At 43.4% G+C, this 24,892-nt stretch overlaps 2 protein-coding genes across 2 annotated transcripts; both read right to left on the minus strand.

Moving 5' to 3' along the window:
- Nucleotides 1–780: 780 nt before the first annotated feature.
- Nucleotides 781–4,087, minus strand: LOC131959903 (uncharacterized). The gene is made up of 5 exons (XM_059325126.1): nt 3,964–4,087; nt 3,574–3,870; nt 2,786–3,271; nt 1,000–1,106; nt 781–888 (listed from the first exon to the last, which is right to left on the minus strand). Exons 1-5 carry the CDS (start codon nt 4,079–4,081, stop codon nt 781–783), a joined length of 1,116 nt encoding a protein of 371 aa, XP_059181109.1. The 5' UTR covers nt 4,082–4,087.
- A 6,108-nt stretch (nt 4,088–10,195) lies between these two features.
- On the minus strand, nt 10,196–24,793 carry LOC131959905 (scavenger receptor cysteine-rich type 1 protein M130-like). Its single transcript, XM_059325127.1, has 5 exons — nt 24,715–24,793; nt 20,142–20,174; nt 19,746–20,027; nt 10,861–10,969; nt 10,196–10,328 (listed from the first exon to the last, which is right to left on the minus strand). The coding sequence occupies exons 1-5, from the start codon at nt 24,788–24,790 to the stop codon at nt 10,196–10,198; spliced, it is 633 nt and encodes a 210-aa protein (XP_059181110.1). The 5' UTR covers nt 24,791–24,793.
- Nucleotides 24,794–24,892: the final 99 nt, after the last annotated feature.

A 24,892-nucleotide genomic window follows, 5' to 3' on the forward strand; every position in this document is an offset into this window, starting at 1 on the left:
GTAGATGCTGAGGAAGACTCACTGCCTCTATTTGGCTCTAGGTTAGGAGAGCATTGTGCCCTCTTACTGAACCTTTCCTGGAAACCAGTTAGAACCAGATCAGGGTGCAGCTATTTCACTAAGAAACATACGTACAACACACCACCGGCCTAAAAAAGGGAACTAAGAGGGAAGATGTCTAGTTTTTAAATGAAATATCACGAGGTGTCCAGTATGGGTTGGCTAGTGAGTCACCATACAAAATTGACCAACGGCAACAAAGCCCAACCTGTTGTCTGGTCCCACACCCAGAAGAAAACTGTGAATTTAGGAACTTTTTGGCACTCTGCTGTGTCCACGCCGGGATCACAAGTCAGAGTCCAGCTGCTCATTGCTTTTGGCTATTGTTCTTTTAATAAATGGTAACCTGTATTCAGTTGTTTTGAGTCTTTTGTAAAAACCAAGTCTAGAACTAAAAAAGCAGGAGGCTTTAAGAGCCCCGGCTCTAACAGTGTTTAGATATTTAACATGATCCTGCTGGTTGTTCCTGGTCGGCCTGGGTCGCTGTGTGTTTGCTTTGAATCATGCCGGCTGCTTGGACTCTGTAGACCTGTTCTCACCTCTTACTTTAGTGAGGTGTTTTAGGTCTTCTGTAGGAACCGATAGGCTCAGGGACATGTTGTGGTCTTTTCAACATAATGTAATGTAACAAATCCTGATTATTGAAGGGAACTTGTGAATATAAATCCATGTGGGTGTGAGACGAGCTGCTTCGAGGTGCTACTCTGCTCCCTGAGCTCCTTATTCTTCAGTCGGCCCTCCTTCAGCTGCAGGAACACCCAGGTTATAATAATCCAGCTCCACGTCCTCCCATCTGCGGGGCTTCTGCACCCTGTAGACCCTGTGTGTCTGGAGAGACATGATGCACACAAATGTCACTTCCTGCTCTCTTCAGTTCAATAAAACAGACAGAGTGCTTCATTTCAGTCGGCAGTCTAAACAACAGACGAGTGTCAGTACCTTAAAATAGAAGTAAGAGGCAATGTTCGCCACCAGCAGAATCAGAATCAGTGGCAGGACGACCGCTCTGATGATAAAAGGTCTCGGATCTGGTGGATCTGGTGGATCTGATCATACACACACACACACACACACACAGTGAGACAGTGAGGGAGGTTGGAAAGAGAGCATTTGGTTACCAGGATAACTCTGGTTCCCTGAGCTCTGAGTGACGGATCTTCTGGCTTCTGTCCTCTGGAGGTACGCCTCTTGAAAATGGCGAGTTAGGAGCTCAGGGCTGCTGGGACAGATCTCACTCAGTTCTCAGAGAACCAGAGTTATCCTGGTAACCAAACATGCTCTGTCCTACAGTTCAGTGTTTGCTGTTGTCATTATACACTTTGTATACGTTTGGTTACTATATGAGCTGTGTAACACAACGACAGGAGTCACAGTTGCCCTCATTTATCAAACGGGCGTACGCCAGAAAGTGAGCGTAAAGTGAGCGTAAAGTGAGCGTACGATCATTTCTACAAGGCTCGACATTTATCAGTCTGGACGTGAGGAGGATCAGATCTCAGTCTGCTCTCAGCTCGTGAACACAAATTAGAGTCAGCGTGAAGTCGACACGTCTGAGTCTGAGAACTGATCTGAGACTATTGTATCGATGCCTGGAGCTGATAAAAATCTGCCGTTTTCTTTTATTTTAATGTTGACAAACCAAAACATGTTTTAGCTACATAATTTATTACTAAAACCTCATTAAAAATGAATACACCCTGCGACCGTGAAATTCTTTAAACAGAATACTAGCAGAGGATATTAAATGTTGTTGTCTTCTGTTTACTGTTGTTATTATTATTATTATTATTATTATTATTATTATTATTGTTATTATTATTATCCTGCTGGTGGTTCTGGCCCAATAGAAACATTTCAATCAGCCTCAGCTCCTCTGACTGGGACAGAATTATTACTCAATGTAAAGAAGTGAATAATATATCTCCATCATAATAATAACAATATTTACATATTATATAGGCTATTAGGCTTTATAATCACAATGTATAAATGAAATATTCCAACCTCAGCAGGAGTTGAATGCTCCACTGCTACTCTGCTGACAGCACCACTGATTTCCTTCCTTTTCTCTTTTTATGCTGCCAAACTAAACCAGTTTGCTGTTGCAGCTGTTGGACTCAGCGTTTCACTTTCTGACTCTGAGAAATTCCTCTTCTCTTGGATTAAAACATTGTTTACCTCCTGGCTGCAACCACAAAGCTGTGGAAAATTTAAGTCTGTGCTCCAAATGTAAAATATTCACTGAACTTGTTTGACTTTATAACTATAAGTACTTTTATTTCATAAACCTCTGTCGCTGCGTATTTCTGTAAAATGTCTGTTTATTTGTAACGGTGCACTTTGCTAATAAAGTGACTTTAGGGGGAAAATCCTCTTTTTGGCCGTATTGCGTCCTTCAGTGCCGTAAAGTCTCGGGGCGAGCCACCTGAGTCTGGTATTTATTATATTATATATATTTATATATATTATATATAATAGTGTGTGGTATTTAAATGACTGTGTGAATGCTGTGATTGGCGAGATACGAACGTTTGATAAATCCCATGTGAACCCTGTTGAACGACCAAATATCCACTCAGATCTGCTCTCGTTTCTACGATCGTTTGATAAGTGAGGGCCAGTGTCACATGCAGAAACAACAACATGTATGAACTCTGTTGGCAGCTGATCATTTTCAGTCTGTTTGATGAATCTTCTTTAACAAACCTGTAAACATTCAGCTTACCTACAACAGAGACAGAGAGCTGACGGCTCTCAGAGGAGAAGTTATGAGAGAAAACATGGACGTGATAAACACAGCTGTAGCTTCCTTGGTGGGCAGGCTCTGCAGCAGGAAACAGGAAGTCAGCAGAGTGATTGACAGCTGGCTGGGTGAGGTTAGGAAACAGGAAGTCAGCAGAGTGATTGACAGCTGGCTGGGTGAGGTTAGGAAACAGGAAGTCAGCAGAGTGATTGACAGCTGGCTGGGTGAGGTTAGGAAACAGGAAGTCAGCAGAGTGATTGACAGCTGGCTGGGTGTAGTTGATTGCTGAGGTGGAGGAGGTGAAGGAGAGCTGGAAGGAGCCTCCTGGGTACTGATGCTGGATGGAGCAGCTGATGGTGAAGGTGGAGCCTCTGAAAACCTGAAACTCCTCCTGATGCTGCTGCTGCTGGGCCTCAGAGACCCCGTCCATGGAGGAGGACCAGGAGATGTTGGGCTGAAGCAGCAGGTCTGTAAATACAGAGAGGTGATTGGCTGAAACAGGTCTGTAAATACAGAGAGGTGATTGGCTGAAAAAGGTCTGTAAATACAGAGATGTGATTGGCTGAAGCAGACAGGTTCCTCCAGGTGTGTCCTGTCAGGTGAAGCTCAGCAGTCTATGTCTCCAGAAACAAGAACACTTCTCTACACTTTAGGATGTTTACAGTCCAGTCCATTATAAACCACTGACTGTCACTGTGACAGAGGAAGGAACTCACCGGAAACATTTCTGTCATTCATGATGTCATAGATGATGTCACTGACAGGCTTACCTGAACAGACGAGATCCAGGATAAACCGAGAGAAATATGAAGATGAAGATGCACAGTCCCTCAGAGCAGATCCAGACTGGACACAGTCAGAGCTGATCCTCCACACAGATCTGACTGAGGACTCCTCTCTCCGTTTTACAGAAACAGCAGAACCACAGTCTAACACTCTACAGGCAGCTGCTGCTGTCTTCAGGGTCCAGATAGAGAAATATTCATCCACTGGTATCCATTCTCCTTCATGTTTCAGCTCCAGTGTTCCTGCACAGCGACTGTCTCCTCCCACCAACCTGACAGGCTCTGAACACAAACAAGAGAGTCATCAGTAAAAGAATAAAGTGAGTTTGATGAGAACAGGAATAAACCAAATGAAAGCTGCAGCTCCTCTTCTACCTGAGCAGGTGAGTCCAACAGCTCTGCCAGGTGAGCAGGTGTTCCTATCTGAGCCTGAGCTTCTACAGTCCAGGAGAGCAGACTCATCTCCTCCACACTGGAACTCTTTGGACCACATTGGAGCCTCCCCTTCTCCATAGAGCGCCCCCTGGAGGACCGAAGGAGCCCCACAGCCAAGCTCCCTGCAGACCACCTCTGCATCCTGCTGGTCAAAGTCAGCTTCACACACTGAGGACCAGCTCTGGTTAGACTGGTCAGACTTCAGCTCCAGTCTGCCTGAGCACAGACTCGTCCCATTCACCAGCCTGACAGAGTCTGGAGAGGAGAGAGAAGAGAAACAGAGAGGTAAAAGACACCAGACACTAAATAAAAGAAGAAAAACACCAGCAGCAATGAAGACAGTGGTGTGGTCCTTTGGCTGTTCAGACCCACAATTAAAACAGATTTTTAACTAAATTATTTTAAAATGATTTAAAACTAAAATCTGAAGATGAGTGAAATATAAAACTTGCAAGTGATACATTTGAGTTTAATCTACTTTAATTGACATCAACAGGGACAACAACTACATTACCCATAAGGCATGAGCCCTCCTGTCAGGAAACAACTACAACTACGGTGTCTCATAATGGACAAACATCAACCATTTTGGAAAATGATCTGCAGGACTGATAAAATAAATAATGAAATGTATGCTGACTGTGTGATGGGCCTTTATTAAGAGAGAGCAAAGCTGCAGTCTACACTGCTCACATGTGCCACCTGGTGGTTGTCGGTGCACACTGCAGCTACTCCAAATATTCTTAAACTGATGCTGATTTATTAGGCTTTCCTTTCCTTCGGTCACTGAAATGTGTTTTCTCTGACACCTGTCCACAGCTGTAGAGTTACTCTGCTTAGATCCCGTGCTGCTACTCCTGGCTGCTTCTTCAGTCGGTGATACACTGACTGTGGATAAATACCTCATACAACCCCAATTCAAACATATATCGTGGCCCTTTAAATATCTGTTTCAGAACAAAACAGTATTTGCTTCATTGAAGGCAAAGTTTTTCCCCATTGGCAGTTGGCCACTTGCTCACTGTTGCTTCAGCTATCTCACAGGAAGTCAAACCCATAATCCTTTCTACAGTAGCACCCCAGGAGTAAGGTGGATAGACACAACCAAAGAAGTTTCATCATGGCCGTCCACAGACTCTTTGTGCAAAGTTTTGTGCAGATCAGACTCACTGTGAGTTCAAAAAAGCAAAGTGACGAGGTCCTGGCTGAGCTAAGCCGATCAAAGGCCTGTCCAGTAGGTCATTGGTGACTGTTATGGTGATCAGTGAATAACCTGCTGCTGGAAACCAGTGGCTCACACAGCTGCCAAGCTGAAGGAGTCCGTTAACATCCACAGGTCACTTATTAAAATGTTTTATTCTTTTACAGTGTCAATTCTAACTTTTGCAATGATTTCTTGGTTTGGCAGCCTCAGTGTGGCTAATAAAAACTGTCTGGGAGGTTTGTTAGAGTGCCCAAAGACCACTGACATCAGCTTTAATGATCTTTGCCATGTTTACCAAGTCAGAGCCAGTGAGGAGGAGAAGGCCATTCTAGAGACACTCAGCACCCTCTCTGTACAGAGTTTCACCTCTTGTCTTCAGGACGGAGGTACACTTCCCATAGGAAGGCCAAATCAATCAGATATTTAACATCATTTGTTCCTTCAGCTGAGGACACTTTAACAAGAACTGATGCACTCTCACTGATCTTATTGATAGCTCATTGCACTAATGATGATTTATTTATTGTATGTTTTTTTATGTGTTCATGTCCTGCCCCTCAGGGATAATAAAGACTACCCAATCCTTTCAGGCTGGTTGTTGGTAGACCCAGGACACTGCTGAGGCACTGGACATGTATTTTACAGCAGACTCCATCATGGCTGCAGGAGACGGTTCACTGCCATTCTAGCTGGTGCTTGGGTGTCATAGATGATTTCACTGATGGGCTTACCTGAACAGGTGAGATTCACAATGGAGGCAGAAGAAGAAGCTGATGTTGCACACTCCCTCAGAGCAGATCCAGACTGGACACAGTTAGAGCTGATCTTCCACATAGATCTGACTGAGGACTGCTCTCTCCGTTCTAGAGAAACAGCGGAACCACAGTTTAACTCTCTGCAGGCAGCTGCTGCTGTCTTCAGGGTCCAGTCAGCGTAAACCACTGGTCTCCAGTCTCCCAGTTTCAGCTCCAGTGTTCCTGCACAGCGACTGTCTCCTCCCACCAACCTGACAGACTCTGAACACAAACAAGAGAGTCATCAGTAAAAGAATAAAGTGAGTTTGATGAGAACAGAAATGAACCAAATGAAAGCTGCGGCTCCTCTTCTACCTGAGCAGGTGAGTCCAACAGCTCTGCCAGGTGAGCAGGTGTTTCTATCTGAGCCTGAGCTTCTACAGTCCAGGAGAGCAGACTCATCTCCTCCACACTGGAACTCTTTGGTCCACATTGGAGCCTCCCCTTCTCCATAGAGCGCCCCCTGGAGGACCGAAGGAGCCCCACAGCCAAGCTCCCTGCAGACCACCTCTGCATCCTGCTGGTCAAAGTCAGCTTCACACACTGAGGACCAGCTCTGGTTAGATTGGTCAGACTTCAGCTCCAGTCTGCCTGAGCACAGACTGGTCCCATTCACCAGCCTGACAGAGTCTGGAGAGGAGAGAGAAGAGAAACAGAGAGGTAAAAGACACCAGACACTAAATAAAAGGAGAAAAAAACACCAGCAGCAATGAAGACAGTGGTGTGGTCCTTTTGTTGTTCAGACCCACAAATAAAACAGATTTTTAACTAAATTATTTAAAAATTATTTAAAACTAAAATCTGAAGATGAGTGAAATATAAAACTTGCGAGTGATACATTTGAGTTTAATCTAATTTAATTGACATCAACAGGGACAACAACTACATTACCCAGAAGGCATGAGCCCTCCTGTCAGGAAACAACTACAACTACGGTGTCTTATAATGGACAAACATCAACCATTATGGAAAATGATCTGCAGGACTGATAAAATAAATAATGAAATGTATGCTGACTGTGTGATGGGCCTTTATTAAGAGAGAGCAAAGCTGCAGTCTACACTGCTCACATGTGCCACCTGGTGGTTGTCGGTGCACACTGCAGCTACTCCAAATATTCTTAAACTGATGCTGATTTATTAGGCTTTCCTTTCCTTTGGTCACTAAATGTGTTTTCTCTGACACCTGTCCACAGCTGTAGAGTTACTCTGCTTAGATCCCGTGCTGCTACTCCTGGCTGCTTCTTCAGTCGGTGATACACTGACTGTGGATAAATACCTCATACAACCCCAATTTAAACATATATCGTGGCCCTTTAAATATCTGTTTCAGAACAAAACAGTATTTGCTTCATTGAAGGCAAAGTTTTTCCCCATTGGCAGTTGGCCACTTGCTCACTGTTGCTTCAGCTATCTCACAGGAAGTCATACCCATAATCCTTTCTACAGTAGCACCCCAGGAGTAAGGTGGATAGACACCAAATAAGTTTCATCATGGCCGTCCACAGATTCTTTGTGCAAAGTTTTGTGCAGATCAGACTCACCGTGAGTTCAAAAAAGCAAAGTGACGAGGTCCTGGCTGAGCTAAGCCGATCAAAGGCCTGTCCAGTAGGTCATTGGTGACTGTTATGGTGATCAGTGAATAACCTGCTGCTGGAAACCAGTGGCTCACACAGCTGCCAAGCTGAAGGAGTCCGTTAACATCCACAGGTCACTTATTAAAAAGTTTTATTCTTTTACAGAGTCAATTCTAACTTTTGCAATGATTTCTTGGTTTGGCAGCCTCGGTGTGGCTAATAAAAACTGTCTGGGAGGTGTTGGGGTTCACCCTGGGCTTACAAACAAAGGCCAGGCCTACATGGAAGGTTTCAGACCTGACTTTTGGACCTACATGCCAATAACAAAGCCTGACCCCCGCCCTTTGTAACAAAGGAAGACCACGAGGGCCGGACCCCCCGTGATGAGACCATGTGGGCCCCGTGATGAGATCAGGCGGTCACCTGAGCACAGGGGAGCTCCAGCTCAGGCCCTATTGGTCGAGACCAGAGAGATCCGGTGATGTCACTGTGGCTTTAAAAGCAACAGCGGCACAGAATTCGGCCTCTTCCACACGACCCCCCAGTTGTGTAAAGAAGATCCACGGCCGCCGACTTTTTTTTCTTTTCTTTAATAGACAACAGTTTTCTTAACTCGTGGGACGAGCCAAGTCTGTTAATATTACCTAACATAGCTATTACTGCGTTATTAAACACAGTTGGATCCAAGTAACTTGTGGGAGCAAGTTACTTCTACCTGCAGAAGGAAGACAACGATCGCCGTTTCTTCACGAAGGAAGTGTTTGGTTTCACTTTCCCTTCTCCCAACGTCTCCAGCTGCTTCCCTCAGTTTCATAACTGAAACAGCGCCGTTATCTCCGCGGACGCGCATATAACGGGCCTGCCGGCAATCTCCACTTCAAATCGCTACAAGCGCGATTCAAGTAAGAGGCTCTCTTTGTCTGGGCAGAGTATAAGTTTATTTAATTAGTAAACCATTTGTGCTGTTGGTGTATAAGTTAACGGATCTCCGAGTCCTAATTACCTTGTGTGCTGCTTATACCTGTATACCTGTACTGTTTTGACTGTCTGTGCGATCGCATAGAATATTGATCTGTGTACCATGGTGGTGGTCACTGGTGTGTTGTTAAATCACCGCTCGCAGAGACAATAACTTGTATTTTATCAGTGAAACAATCTGTGAGGTGGCTGTCGGAAGCACACTCACTCGCCGAGTTCCACGTGATAAAAGGCGATTACTGTGTTCTGTGACGGTGAGTTTCTCATTCATTCTTACATTCATTCATTCTCTCTCTCTCTCCCTTTCTCTCTCTCTTTTTCTCTTACTAACGCTCGTACACACACATTTATATTCACATCCACTGTTGCACGCTGCTGTAAAAGTGTATACGTGCCAGCGCTCAAGGTACGCATCACGTGGGTCGGGGTGGTTCAGTACCACGACGCCGTGCGGCCGAAGCGTGTAGTACACCCCTCTCTGAGACTGCTTGAGCCTAGCCGCCATTTTGGCTCTTGTTACTGTCTCCTCTCCTTTTCTCTCCCTTGAGACCTCCCCGAGCCTGTCGCCGGCTGTGACATCATTCTCAGGAATACGCCCGCCATTTTGGCTCCTGTCATCTCACTCCTCCTCCTCTCTCTCTCTCTCACACACACACACACACACACACACACACACACACACACACACACACACACTCACACACACACAAATACACACACACACAATCTGAGTGCTTGAAGCCTGGTTTTGCTGTTGTAACCATTTTAATAGATGTGATTCGTAGTTTAGAATATAAATAAGTTGATTGATTTAAGTTTTATTGGTTTAATCAATTTTGCTTAAGTAAAATAAACTTGTTTTTGGATTCAAAGAGCATTTGTTTGTGATTGTTTGCATGAGTGTTGTAATAACAGCTGGTTGTGAAGGTCAGTGCTTGAATTTCACCTTTCAATGTTCCTATTATAATTATTAATATTTTAGAATATTGATATTTCTTTATAGTGAACACCCCTTTTATGAGACTATTTCTCACAGTTTGGTTATTGGTCCCTGTTCACAGAGTGGTGCCCCGATATTAATAACTGATTATTAATAATTTAATTAACATTAATAATTATTACTGTTAAATATTATTATTAAATATTAATTTTAATATTTAATATTTGCCAATATCAAACTTGCTCCTGCCATTCCCAACAGAGGTTTGTTAGAGTGCCCAAAGACCATTGACATCAGCTTTAATGATCTTTGCCATGTTTACCAAGTCAGAGCCAGTGAGGAGGAGAAGGCCATTCTAGAGACACTCAGCACCCTCTCTGTACAGAGTTTCACCTCTTGTCTTCAGGACGGAGGTACACTTCCCATAGGAAGGCCAAATCAAACAGATATTTAACATCATTTGTTCCTTCAGCTGAGGACACTTTAACAAGAACTGATGCACTCTCACTGATCTTATTCAAAGCACATTGCACTAATAATGATTTATTTATTGTATGTTTTTTATGTGTTTATGTCCTGCCCCTCAGGGATAATAAAGACTACCCAATCCTTTCAGGCTGGTTGTTGGTAGACCCAGGACACTGCTGAGGCACTGGACATGTATTTTACAGCAGACTCCATCATGGCTGCAGTAGACAGTTCACTGCCATTCTAGCTGGTGTTTGGGTGTCATAGATGATGTCACTGATGGGCTTACCTGAACAGGTGAGATTCACAATGGAGGAAGAAGAAGAAGCCGATGTTGCACACTCCCTCAGAGCAGATCCAGACAGAACACAGTTAGATATGATCCTCCACACAGATCTGGATGAGGACTGCCTTCTCTCTTCTACAGAAACAGCAGAACCACAGTCTAAGTCTCTGCAGGCAGCTGCTGCTGTCGTCAGGGTCCAGCCAGAGTAATCGCCAGTCACTGGTCTCCAGTCTCCCAGTTTCAGCTCCAGTGTTCCTGCACAGCGACTGTCTCCTCCCACCAACCTGACAGACTCTGAACAAAAAAAAGAGTCATCAGTAAAAGAATAAAGTGAGTTTGATGAGAACAGAAATGAACCAAATGAAAGCTGCAGTTCCTCTTCTATCTGAGCAGGTGAGTCCAACAGCTCTGCCAGGTGAGCAGGTGTTTCTATCTGAGCCTGAGCTTCTGCAGTCCAGGAGAGCAGACTCATTTCCTCCACACTGGAACTCTTTGGTCCACATTGGAGCCTCCCCTTCTCCATAGAGCGCCCCCTGGAGGACTGAAGGAGCCCCACAGCCAAGCTCCCTGCAGACCACCTCTGCATCCTGCTGGTCAAAGTCAGCTTCACACACTGAGGACCAGCTCTGGTTAGACTGATCAGACTTCAGCTCCAGTCTGCCTGAGCACAGACTGGTCCCATTCACCAGCCTGACAGAGTCTGGAGAGGAGAGAGAAGAGAAACAGACAGGTAAAAGACACCAGACACTAAATAAAAAGATGTCATGAAACAACAAACCAGTGATTCAAACTGGATGGAGCAGAATTCCAACATTGGAACAATAACAAGTGTGAATGTTTTCAAACCACACAACATCACAGACCTGTTGACTTGTACACATTTTGTGTAGCAGGAACACATAGTGACATGAAAGTAAAGTTGTATGATCTGTAGCTCCTAAACTACGCTAAAAGCTGATCACACCTGTAGTTTAATTGTGTACTTGCAGTACTCAGGTCTAGATGGGGCACGCTCTGCTGCAACAGAGACACTGAACTCCGTCTGACTGGTTATTTTTGCGTCGTGTTTCATCCAACTTGTGTCTTTGTGTACTGTTAAATGTTCTATGTTAAGTTCAACACTTGGCTGATCCTTATTAAAAAACATACAACGCTCTTTGTGTGCTTCATCAATGGTGATATAATGCTGTCTTTAGTTTATGAAAGTTTAGACTCATCAGTGTTTTTTAGACTCTGCGTTTTTTTACAATTTTTTTTTTGTCGAAGTCGGTGAAATATGTGCAGATAATAATACCATTTGATTCCTGTCACAGTTTTATTTGTTTTATATGCATCATCCCTAAATCATCTTACCTTGTTATTAATTAATATAACTCATACTATCTAATGGCCCAATATATGTGCAGAGATAAAGTTATGGATGCAATATGCAGAGGTGGGACTATATTTTATTACCTGCCGAGATCTGCATCGTTCCTTTCTCAGACCAGGTAAGTATTAATATATGAACTGTCCTCTCAAAACAGTCTAAAATATGAGCTGGTAAAAGCATTTCACTCCTGGATATCCAGAGACAAAGTTAGGGGGGCATGCATTATATGGCAAGACTCATATTTTACTTGATCAGGAGTTTAACAAGTTATAAGTTTATTGTTAAAACAGTATGTTTTTCAGGTTTGAACAATATATTTATTATGTTATTACATGAAATTATTTCTTTATTTCAAGATCATGATAGAAATAGAAAGCAGGATGTAAAACGTGGAATAGACTCCAGTCTACTACGGCCGATAAAGAGATTTGTTGCCTCATCAAGCATCAAAATGGAACTGTTTAATGCCCAATCTATTACAAACAAATCTTGCCTCCTGCATGACCACATCCTGGAAAATGTCTGGATTTTATGTGCATTACAGAGACCTGGCACCAACTGGATACTTTCACCAGTCTAAATGAGACCTGTCCCCAGGGCTACAGCTACCTCCAGAAAGCTCGCAGCACAGGTCGTGGTGGCGGCCTGTCAGTCATCCATCGCGACCATCTGGATATATCCCTGTTGCCCCTACCTGAGCTGACTTCATTTGAATGCCTTGCTTTTAAATGTAAACATCCCTCCCCAATGCAGTTTCTTCTCATCTACCGACCACCAAAACCAAACTCCTCCTTTATTCCAGAGCTGTCAAATATTCTCTCAACTTTCTGCACATCCTCTGCTGATGTCATCATTCTGGGAGACATGAACATCCACATCAACACCCCCTCCTGCCGCTCTGCAGCTGAATTCCTTCAGCTATTGGACTGTTTCAATTTAAGGCAGCTTGTAGATGTTCCTACACACACCAAAGGGCACACTCTGGACCTTGTCATCACTAACTCTGCCCATCTCACCAACCTGCAGGTTTGTGATCTGGGTGTGTCTGATCATAAGGCCATCTACATGAAGCTGCCATCTTCATCTTGCCTCATCAAACCAAAACGCAAAATCAGTTTCAGAAATATAAAAAACATAAACACTGAACTCTTCACAGCAGATCTGCAGCATCTCTCAACTACATTCTTTTCACCTGAGGAAGCCGTGGACTATTACAACAGCAAACTTAGCAGCCTCCTGGACCTCCACGCCCCTACCAAAATCTGAACTGTCACTTTCACCCACTCAGCACCCTGGTTCACAGGTGAGCTGCGGAAGATGAAGGCAGCAGGGGGAGCTCTTGAGCGGCGTTACAAGGCCTCTGGCCTCACTGTACATAGACAAATGTACCGGGAGCACCAAAAAGCCTATGCAAAAAAACTTTAAAAGACGATCGGTCAGGGGCGTCCCGGTGGCTCACACCGGTAGAGCGCTAACCATGTATGCCGTGTGCTGCGGCGGAGCCGGGTTCGAATCCGGCCTGAGCTCCCTTTGCCGCATGTCTTCCCCTCTATCACCCCCTTTCTATCTCTCACTATCAATAAAGCAACAAAATGCCAAAAAAATAATCTTTAAAAAAAAAAAGACAATCGGTCACATTTCTATTCCAATGCCATCAGAAACAGTCCTGGAAACTCCAAGCAGCTCTTCTCCACTGTAAACCATCTCCTCAAACCCCAATCTCCCACTCAGACAACCCCCACAGAAGAACAGTGCAATAATTTCATGACTTTCTTTAAATCAAAAATTGCACAAATTCGCTCTGCCCTCACTGGTCCTTCCACCCAAACTGCCTCTCCAACCCCTGTCATCTCCCCCCCTAAACTGTTTTCCTGAAATCACCCTGGAAGAGGTACAAGACATCATCAGGAAAATGAAACCCTCCACCTGTGCCCTGGACCCTCTCCCTACCTCGCTGGTAAAAACACATTCTGCTGACTTAGGTCCCCTGATCACCTCTGTCATCAACCACTCCCTCCAAACTGGTCACGTCCCCCCTGTCTTAAAAAACGCTATAATCAGACCACTCCTAAAAAAACCTGCACTAAATCCGGATGTCCTATCAAACTACAGGCCCATCTCCAATCTCCCATTTTTGTCAAAAATACTTGAGAAAGCAGTAGCCATCCACCTTCAGGACCATCTCAAACACAACAACCTCTATGATAAACTTCAGTCTGGTTTCCGCCCTGCCCACAGCACAGAGACAGTCCTTGTCAGAGTCACAAATGACCTCCTGATGACATCTGATGTCAATCTATAGGACCACCTGGCTTCTGGTTTATGGTATAGTACTTTCTTTAGTTTTGCTTTCTGTTCTGCTATATTTATGGTTTTCTGCTAAATTTTATAGTTTTCAAGTTAGTTGTTTGTTGGCCTGGCTAATCTAGTTGGAATTGCCCTCTTAAAAGCCTTTTGTCTCTGGTTTCAAGGGGTGTGGTTTTTAGTGTCTATATAATTGCTGCTCTTAGCTCAAAAACTCAGTGCTTTCAATCTATAGGACTACCTGGCTTCTGGTTTATGGTATAGTACTTTCTTTAGTTTTGCTCTCTGTTTTGCTGTGGTTTTCTGCTATATTTATGGTTTTCTGCTAAATTTTATAGTTTTCAAGTTAGTTGTTTGTTTGCCTGGCTAATTTAGTTGGAATTGCCCTCTTAAAAGCCTTTTGTCTCTGGTTTCAAGGGGTGTGGTTTTTAGTGTCTATATAATTGCTGCTCTTAGCTCAAAAACTCAGTGCTTTCAATCTATAGGACTACCTGGCTTCTGGTTTATGGTATAGTACTTTCTTTAGTTTTGCTTTCTGTTTTGCTGTGGTTTTCTGCTATATTTATGGTTTTCTGCTAAATTTTATAGTTTTCAAGTTAGTTGTTTGTTTGCCTGGCTAATTTAGTTGGAATTGCCCTCTTAAAAGCCTTTTGTCTGTGGTTTCAAGGGGTGTGGTTTTTAGTGTCTATATAATTGCTGCTCTTAGCTCAAAAACTCAGTGCTTTCAATCTATAGGACTACCTGGCTTCTGGTTTATGGTATAGTACTTTCTTTAGTTTTGCTTTCTGTTTTGCTGTGGTTTTCTGCTATATTTATGGTTTTCTGCTAAATTTTATAGTTTTCAAGTTAGTTGTTTGTTTGCCTGGCTAATTTAGTTGGAATTGCCCTCTTAAAAGCCTTTTGTCTCTGGTTTCAAGGGGTGTGGTTTTTAGTGTCTATATAATTGCTGCTCTTAGCTCAAAAACTCAGTGCTTTCAATCTATAGGACTACCTGGCTTCTGGTATATGGTATAGTACTTTCTTTAGTTTTGTTTTCTGTTTTGCTGTGGTTTTCTGCTATATTTATGGTTTTCTGCTAACCAGCAGCCCCGTGACTTTTTCCTTGGACCATCTTTCTACCCTCTTCCCCTGACCATGGCATCTTACTCAATCCCGGTTCGAGTTTCAACTCGTAGTTTCTTCAGACCTCGCTCAGCCCATCATACCTATTGCAACCTTGTTCAGCCCCCTCGCTCAAGATACACTCAGCGCCTTGTCAAGGGTGGACTCTGGAACTGCCAGTCTGCATGCCGCAAGTCTGAGTTCATCTTTGGCTTTGCTGCTCAGCAATCACTGGACTTCCTTGCCCTCACCGAGACGTGGTTAACACCAACCAACTCCTCCACTCCTGCAGCTCTTTCAGCTGCCTTCTCCTTCACTCACACCCCTAGACCCACTGGTAGGGGTGCAGGACTTCTTATCAACCGTGACTGGAAGTTCTCCCTCCATCCACTGCCACAGTTTTCTCCACGATTCTTTGAATTCCATGCTGTCACCATAACCTCTCCCTCACCAGTAACCATTGTGGTTCTCTACCGCCCACCTGGTCCCCTTGGAGAATTTCTGGAGGAGCTTGACGTCCTACTGTCAAACTTCCCTGAAGATGGTCCACCACTTGTCCTCCTCTGTGACTTCAACATCCAACTCAAGAAGTCAGCAGACTTACTGCTTCTTCTCTCCTCCTTTGCTCTTCTGCTCACTCCCTCACCACCTACTCACAAAGCTGGCAACCTCCTCGATCTCATTTTCACCAGGAGTTGCTCTACCACCAATCTCTCCGTAACCCCACTTCATGTCTCTGATCATTACTTCATCAATTTCTCCCTCCCACTCTCCCGATCGGACTGTCTGCCCTCACCGACAGATACTGCACTGGTCCGCCGCAACATCCGCTCTCTCTCTCCTCCTGCTCTGGCCTCAACTGTTCTCTCTTCCCTCCCTTCATCGGACTCATTCTCACTTCTGAAGCCCAACTCTGCAACAGACACTCTCCTTGCCATCCTCTCCTCCTCTTTTGACTCACTCTGTCCTCTCACTCCTCGGAAAGTACGCAAGTCCTCCCCTGCCCCTTAGCTATCGGACTCTGTGCGCGCCACCAGAGCTCCCCTACGGGCATCAGAACGGAAATGGCAGAAAACTAAACACCCTGAGGACCTACGCAACTACCAATCTCTTCTTGCTGCCTTCTCATCTTTCATCTCAGCTGAAAAAAGCTCTTTCTATCAGAACAAAATCCAATCCTCATTCTCCAACCCGAAGAAGCTCTACTCGATCTTTACAAACCTCCTGGTCCCTCCAACCCCCCCTCCTACCGACCCACTTTGTCAACCACTTCCTAAAAAAGATTGAGGACATACGCTCTTCATTTACCCATCCAGTCTCACAACCTGCCTCTCCTCCCTCCCCATCAGCATCTCCCACCCTCTCAGCATTCACTCCACTGTCTCCTCCTCAAGTGCTCAGCCTTGTAACCTCTGCCCGTCCTACCACCTGTCAGCTGGATCCTATTCCCTCCCACCTGTTTCAGTCTATTGCTCCGGATCTCCTCCCGTTCCTCTCCCATCTTATCAACACTTCCTTGACTACTGGCTGCTTTCCTAACTCTCTGAAGGAAGCAAGGGTGAATCCTCTCCTAAAGAAATCCACCCTCGACCCATCCTTAGTGGACAACTACAGACCCGTCTCTCTCCTGCCGTTCCTCTCCAAAACTCTGGAACAAGCTATCTTTAACCAACTATCCTGCTATCTTCACGGGCACAACCTCCTTGACCCTCACCAGTCTGGTTTTAAGAAGGGCCACTCAACAGAGACTGCCCTTCTCGCTGTGACTGAACAGCTTCACAAGGCGAAGGCAGCCTCTCTCTCATCTGTGGTGGTTCTACTGGACCTTTCTGCAGCTTTTGACACTGTTGACCATCAGATCCTCATGTCCACCCTTGTCTCTGCTCAAGTCCTATCTCAAGGACCGCACCTTTCGTGTAACTTGGAGGGGTTCTCTTTCAGAACCCTGTCCACTCACCATCGGGGTCCCTCAAGGCTCTGTCCTTGGTCCGCTCCTTTTCTCGATATACACCAACTCCCTTGGCTCCCTCATCCACTCGCATGGCTTCTCCTATCATAGCTATGCCGATGACACCCAGCTAATCTTCTCATTTCCCCAGTTGGAAACACAGGCAGCAGCACGTATCTCTGCATGTCTGGCCGACATCTCCCAGTGGATGTCCTCGCACCACCTCAAACTCAACCTGGGAAAGACTGAGCTACTCTACCTCCCAGGGAAGGGCTCCCCCACCACTGACCTCCACATCACTGTCCAGAACACAGTGGTTGTCTCCACAGAAACCGCCAAAAACCTTGGTGTAACTCTCAACAACCAACTGTCCCTCTCAACAAACATCCCCGCCACCACCAGATCTTGCAGATTCTTGCTGCATAACATCAGTAAGAATCCGCCCGTTTCTCACCCAGAAGGCAGCACAGGTCCTGGTCCAGGCACTGGTCATCTCACGCCTGGACTACTGCAACTCCCTCATGGCAGGCCTGACTGACAAAGCCATCCGACCTCTGCAACTCATCTAGAATGCAGCTGCTCGATTGGTCTTCAATCTTCCTAAATTTTCACACACAACACCCCTCCTCCGCTCCCTCCACTGGCTACCTGTGGCTGCGCGGATACACTTCAAGACTCTAGCTCTGGCGTACTCTGCTGCTAACGGTTCAGGTCCTACTTACATCCAGGACCTTGTCAAACTCTACACCCCTGCCCGTCCTCTCCGCTCTGCATCAGCCAAACAGCTGGCGACTCCCACCCTGCGTGGGTCAACTTCCCTCAGAACCTCCTCCAGACTTTTCTCTGTCTTGGCTCCCAAATGGTGGAACGAGCTCCCCACCAACATCAGGACCTCAGACAGCCTGTACATCTTCCGCCGCAGGCTGAAGACCTTCCTCTTCCAACAATACCTCGGCAAAGCCATGGTCACCTAACATATACTAAAAAAAAATTTTTTTAAATTGCTCTTCTTCTTCTTCTTTTCTATTATTTTCTTCTTTAACATATAGCACTCCTGTAGCAATGACAGTTAGCTCTTAAAGTTATGTACTTACTTGATTCCTGTGGTCTATGTCTAGTACCTTCAGGTTGAATGCACTTATTGTAAGTCGCTTTGGACAAAAGCGTCTGCTAAATGACATGTAATGTAATGTAATGTAATCTGATGCCGGTTCTCCCTCCCTCCTCATTCTTCTCGACCTATCCGCTGCATTTGATACAGTTGACCATGATATTCTGTTAAACTGGCTTCACCTCACTATTGGACTCACTGACACTGCCCTCACCTGGTTCAAGTCATACCTCACAAACCGAACAGAATACATCTCCCTTGGTAAATCCATATCCAAACCACACACAGTCACCTGCGGGGTTCCCCAGGGGTCAGTCCTTGGCCCCCTCCTCTTCATCCTCTACCTCATCCCCCTTGGACAAGTCATCAGCCGCCACGGAATTTCTTTTCACTGTTATGCCGATGACACACAGCTCTATGTCAAAGCCACAGCTGCAGCCCCACCTTCATCGTCATCATCATCATCATCCCCATCAAAACTCACCACCTGTCTGGAGGAGATAAAGGCGTGGATGGAGCACAACTTCCTCCAACTCAACAGCTCAAAAACAGAAGCCATTATGATCGGCACTCCTCATCAGACCAAGTCATCATTCATAACAAGCATCACCTTCTCTGGCCACAACATTCCCCTCTCCTCCTCCTCAGTTACCAACCTGGGGGTAAAAATGGACCCTCAACTCACCTTTGAGTCACACATCAATCACCTCTGCAAGACCGCCTTTTTCCACCTTCGCAACATTGCCAGACCCCGCCCCATCCTCTCCTTCCCAGATGCCGAAAGCTGGTCCACGCCTTCATCTCCTCCAGACTGGATTACTGCAATGCACTTCTCATCGGGATCCCTAGCAAGAGTCTGCAGAGACTCCAATACATCCAGAACTCTGCAGCTAGGATCCTGATGAGAGTGCGGAAATATGATCATATCACCCCCATTCTCCACTCACTTCATTGGCTCCCCATTTTCACCCGGATTGAATATAAGGTTTCCCTCCTCACTCATCAATGCATCTACGGAAATGCCCCCTCATATCTCAAAGAACTACTCACCCCACAAAACACAACACGCTCCCTCCGCTCCACCCACTCAAACTGCCTCCACACACCAAGAACCAGACTCAGCACCATGGGAGACAGGGCTTTCTGTGCTGCTGCACCAAGGCTGTGGAACGCCCTTCCTGACACCCTGAGGGCACCACAGTCCATAGAGACTTTTAAAAAAGGACTACAAACATTCCTTTTTAGCAAAACCTTTGGTTCCCCCCATCTAGATGGTTTTGAGATTATGTATGTATGTTTTCTGTTTTTAGCTGTTTTTTTTCCTTTTTTATCCTTTTTATAATTAGAATGTTATGCTTTTAACCTGTAGCACTTTGAGATTTCCTGTAATGTAAAGTGCATTACAAATAAAATGTATTATTATTATTATTATTATTACGTTATTAAGGTAAGTAACACTTTGTTCTGGTGTTAACAGTTTATTTTTTAAATATTCCCGTCCTCCCACCTCCCTGGTCTCTCCTGGTCACAATGACGGCGACGGACGTAAAACAAGATGGCAACAGCCGTAACACTGAACTGGATATTCAAACGGGCAGTCCTCAAACCAATGGGTGACGTCACATGACTACGTCAATTACCTGAACAGGTGAGGTCCAGGATGTAGGGAGTGTAACCTGATGATGCTGCACACTCCAGAGCAGATCTAGACAGAAAACAGCCAGATCTGATCGACCACACAAATCTGCGTGAGGAACTCTTCTGTTCTACAGAAACAGCAGAACCACAGTTTAACACTCTGCAGACAGCTGCTGCTGTCTTCAGGGTCGTGTAATAGCGATTCACTGGTCTCCATTCTCCTTCATGTTTCAGCTCCAGTGTTCCTGCACAGCGACTGTCTCCTCCCACCAACCTGAAAGACTCTGAACACAAATAAGAGAATCATCAGTAAAAGAAGTGAATTTAATTTGAATTAAACTGCTACAGCTGTTGATTCATTATTTCTCTGTTCTCTATTTTATATTTCTCTTCTCTACCTGGTGAGTTGAGTTTTCCTTCAGCCTGGAGTCCTGACAACAAAATCAGAAGATAAACATCAGAATAAAGCAGCATGAGTGGAGCTGTGGACAGAATGAAATCTCTGATGGTTGTTTTGTAAAGATAATACAATGTATGATGATGATGATGATGATAATAATAATAATAACAATAATAATAATAATAATAATAGTTCAAAATTTTGCATTGAAATTAATGGGACGGCTGAAAAAAATGAGCGAAAAAGAACAATAATTGGAGATTTTTAAACGTCTACTTCTCCGGCATAATTTTACCTAGAGATTCCATTTAAACTTTAAACAGTAGACACAAGTCTTGTGTATCGGTGTATTAATCCACGTTTCGATAGGTCATATAGTTTTTTATCAATCTCTGTTGAATGACCATGATCATTTTTGGAGAAATTCTGAGATTATAATGGGTGTGTATTTGCACGGAATGTTCGTGTCACAGTGTGTGACAAATTCCACTCTACAGAAATAATTTATACATAGAAACGTAGGAAAATGTGTCTTCTCCCTTTAAATCCTCTGGTAAAGCTGTCAGAGTTATAGTTTGGGCGTAGGATGCACAGATGCGCCACCAACACACACCAACAGCCTCATTGGCTCCCATATTAAAAACGCAGGAAGATTTCTGAAAAAGGGAGTTTTTTTAGATCGCTCTAACAAACCTATTTTTTCATTTTTCTTAAAAAAAACATATGTAGACGTTCAGGAAGAACTCAGGACGCTCAAAGTGAAATCGGATCAATGATAGGTATTATGGTTTTGCCAAAAATGCTTTCTGTTCGAGGCCAGAAATTCCACTCTGTCCACCTCTATTACGGAACATTCGGCAGTTGGTGACAATTAATTCTGCTGATTGCCTTTGATCTTTGATGTGATTACAGTTACAGATACACACACACACACGCGCGCGCGCGTAAGCGTGCACACTCCTCAAGATACACATGCTTCCAACACACACACACACACACACACACACACACACACACATTTTGAGGTTAAAGGTCATAGGTTGCTGTATAAATAAATACTTGTATAGGAATGCTTGTTGTAGGTGTGCTCCTTGTATATTATATAGTATCATAACATTACTAGTATTAATTGTTAGAAATCTCTGAAGAATCTCATAGTGTACACACACCGGCAGTAGTGGCCCTTTCACTATTTACCCAGAGGACATTTTCTAGTCATTATTATTATTACTATTATTAATAATAATAATAATAATAATAATTACAGAGTAAAACCACCACAGTTTAAAATGTTTGAACAGCAACAATTAAAGAAGTAAGGGAACTAGTTGTCAAACAGAAATCTGCTAGTGAATAAAGAGAAAAAAGAAACCTCCAGAAAGTGAGTTAATTCACTCTTGTCTTAGAACTTCCACGTTACTGTGGAACCTCTCAAAAACATTCGTACATTTACATATTTAGAGCCATATTTACATTTGTTGTTAGGCAGCAGCCTCTAGTGGTCATAGTAATAATGACGACGCTGTGGAGGAATTCTCAGAAACGTTTATATGTTTTTTTTTATGTTATTAATAACGTTAGAAAAATGTAAATGAAGAACATGTACTTGGTCAGTAAAGCTGAATTGGATTAAAATTCACATCTGTTTTTTAGCATCTTAATATATAATTATGTTCTGATTAAAAACCTATTCTCTGTTTAAAAATCTCTCAAACTGTTACTTCAAACACTGGCTGAGTCCCAATGTCAAGGAAGGATGCTCAAACGGCTGATTTGAAGGATACTACGTCATCGACAGCCGAAGGACTGTCCCAATGTCCAGGATCCTCCGGAGGACAGAGTCCTTCTTCTGCCCAAATTCCAAGGATGCATGTGTGTATCCTCCGTGCGCTCCGACTACCCATAAAGCATTGTGCACACCGGTCTACCGGGAGATTTAAAAATGCCGAGCGTAGAAACAGCGACGCCGGCGGCGCAATATGCATTTAAATAAGTATTTTCAGTTTACACTCAATGTTGTCACATAACTTACAAAACGTGTTTTCAAAGTCAAGCAAAACATATGAATAAACAAATGCCAGAATATTTATCTAAAGATAATAAACGTCATCTTGTTACATTGCTGGTTAAGTTAATTAATGCCGTCTCAGTCGCTAAAGTTATTGTTAATTAATTTATATGCGTCCGATGATGATGTACTATGTGCAACTGTGCCATTCAGAAAGTTATACATTTCTTTATTGTGTTTACAGGGACCGAAAGTCCGCTATTATCCGTTATTGTTATAAATAACTGTACTGTACTGCTCTGTAAAATAAAAAGATAAAAAATCACAGAACATATTTCCATGATGAATTATGCTCCGCTGCTTTTATGAAACTAAGTAGCCAAGTAGCCAAATTCAGCCAGGATCAGTTAAATATTCAGGTTTAATCCACTTTGTGGCTTTTACTTGCTAAATCGTGGAGATTCAACCTTAAAGCATCTTCTTCCATTTTTACAAATATGTGTCAGAGTGCTGATGCCAAAGACACATCCATGTGGTGAACTGGTTTTGAAATTGCGGCGCTGAATTTATTTATTTATTTTTATTAAAGTGATAAGAACAGAGAGGAAGGAACCTTGACATTGGGATACAGCTAATATCTCAAACTGTCAGGAACATGAATAAAATGGCTGCTGTTTTGTTTTGTTGACCTCAGTAATGAAGACATTGTATTTCCTGTGGCTGTTTCACAATAAAAGCCTCCTGTGTTTGTCCAGCTGAGGTGTTTTAATGTGAAGCAGCAGCAGGAAACATGTGTGTTAGCATCAGCTGTAACTAAATGCAGTTCTGTTGGGCTGCAGGAGAGTGAACAGGAAACAGATAGATAGATACAGTTGAAACCAGAAGTTTACGTACACTATATAAAAAGACACATATGCTTTTTTTTCTCACTGTCTGACATGAAATCAGACAATCACTTTTCCTGTTTTAGGTCCGTTAGGATTACCGAAATTATTTCTATTTACTAAATGCCAGAATAATGAGAGAAGGATTTTTTTTAGACAATTTTTTATTACTTTCTTCAAAGTCAGAAGTTTACCTACACTAACATTATTATGCCTTGAAACAATTTGGGAAAGCCCAGATGATGCTGTCATGTCTTTGGAAGCTTCTGATAGGTTTATTGACAACATTAGAGTTAATAAGAGACACACCTGTGGATGTATTTTAAGGCACACCTCAAACACACTGCTTCTTTGTGTAACATCATGGGAAAGTCAAAAGAAATCAACCAAGATATCAGGAAGAGAGTTGTGGACTTGCACAAGTCTTGTTCATCCTTGGGTGCAATTTCCAGATGCCTGAAGGTTCCACATTCATCTGTTCAAATAATTATACCCAAGTATAAACACCATGGGAATGTCCAGCCATCGTAGCGCTCAGGAAGGAGACGGGCTCTGTGTCCCAGAGATGAATGTGCTTTGGTCCAAAATGTGCATATCAACCCAAGAACAAAAGCAAAAGACCTTGTCAAGATGCTGGCTGAAGCTGGTAAAAGTGTGTCATTATCCAGTGAAACGAGTCCTGAGACATGGGCTGAAAGGCCACTCTGCCAGGAAGAAGTCATTACTCCAAAAGAAACATAAAAAAGCCAGATTACAGTTTTGTCAGACCACAGAACATGTCTCCAGAATTTAAGGGTCTTTGTCCCTGTGTGCATTTGCAGAAGCAGTGTGTTTCAGGTGTGCCTTAAAATACATCCACAGGTGTGTCTCGAATTAACTCAAATGTTGTCAATAAACCAATCAGAAGCTTCCAAAGACATGCCAGCATCATCTGGGCTTTCCCAAATTGTTTCAAGGCATAATAATGTTAGTGTATGTAAACTTCTGACTTTGAAGAAAGTAATAAAAAATTGTCTAAAAAAATCCTTCTCCTTATTCTGGCATTTAGCAAATAGAAATAATTTTGGTAATCCTAACAGACCTAAAACAGGAAAAGTGATTGTCTGATTTCATGTCAGACAGTGAGGAAAAAAGCATATGTGTCTTTTTATATGGTGTATGTAAACTTCTGGTTTCAACTGTAGCTAGCTAGCTAGATAGATAGATAGATCTACTTTCTCTGTTTAACACAGTGTTTAAATGTTGTCTGGTTCATGATGACCCTGACGGAGGCAACAAGTCGAAACACGTTGGTCTAAAATAATGTTTTTATATTCAACAAATGTTCTTCTGAACACTACAAAGTGTTGCTGGAGTTTTGACCTCTTCACACTTTTTACCCTCTCTGTGGCTATATAAAGCAAAATCTTGTAAAATATTTTACTTTATTTTATTTTTCCACTTTAATTTATTTAATTCCTATTTACATTTAACTATGTGTTGTTCAATATATATATGTGTATGTAAATGAATAAATAAACATGGTTTAATAATAAATGAAAAGTAATGAATACAATCTGAACAATATTTAGTCAAAGAAAACTTTACAACAAGCGTATATCTGATCAGTGTGTTGTCTGATTTAAAGATCAATCCAAATATAATTCCATAATGACGTGGTGTTTAAATCAGAGTCCTACCTGAAGTCAGCAGCAGCAGCAGCAGCAGGTGGTCCATGGCCAGGTAAAGTCTCTGTGGCCGTCCGTCTGCTCTCATCACCTTTAACGTGATCACATTCTGCTGATAGACCACAGCTTGGAGGGCTGTGTTAGTGTTACCATGACGACAGGCTGAGATCTTCCTGTCACATTAATGGCG

Source organism: Centropristis striata, chromosome 21, assembly GCF_030273125.1.
Source record: "Centropristis striata isolate RG_2023a ecotype Rhode Island chromosome 21, C.striata_1.0, whole genome shotgun sequence".
Lineage (NCBI taxonomy): Eukaryota > Metazoa > Chordata > Actinopteri > Perciformes > Serranidae > Centropristis > Centropristis striata.

Coding starts and splice junctions, on each gene's coding strand:
- LOC131959905 (XM_059325127.1), bottom strand. CDS start 24,790: ATGAGAGCAGACGGACGGCCACAGAGACTTTACCTGGCCATGGACCAC. Junction 10,970..19,745: donor CCTGGACCTCACCTGTTCAG/GTAATTGACGTA, acceptor TCTCCTCTCCAG/ACTCTGTCAGGCTGGTGAAT. Junction 10,329..10,860: donor TGTGAAGCTGACTTTGACCA/GCAGGATGCAGA, acceptor ATCTGCTCTGAG/GGAGTGTGCAACATCGGCTT.
- LOC131959903 (XM_059325126.1), bottom strand. CDS start 4,081: ATGTGGTCCAAAGAGTTCCAGTGTGGAGGAGATGAGTCTGCTCTCCTG. Junction 1,107..2,785: donor GCTCTCTGTCTCTGTTGTAG/GTAAGCTGAATG, acceptor GTGTATGATCAG/ATCCACCAGATCCACCAGAT. Junction 889..999: donor CCTCTTACTTCTATTTTAAG/GTACTGACACTC, acceptor ATGTCTCTCCAG/ACACACAGGGTCTACAGGGT.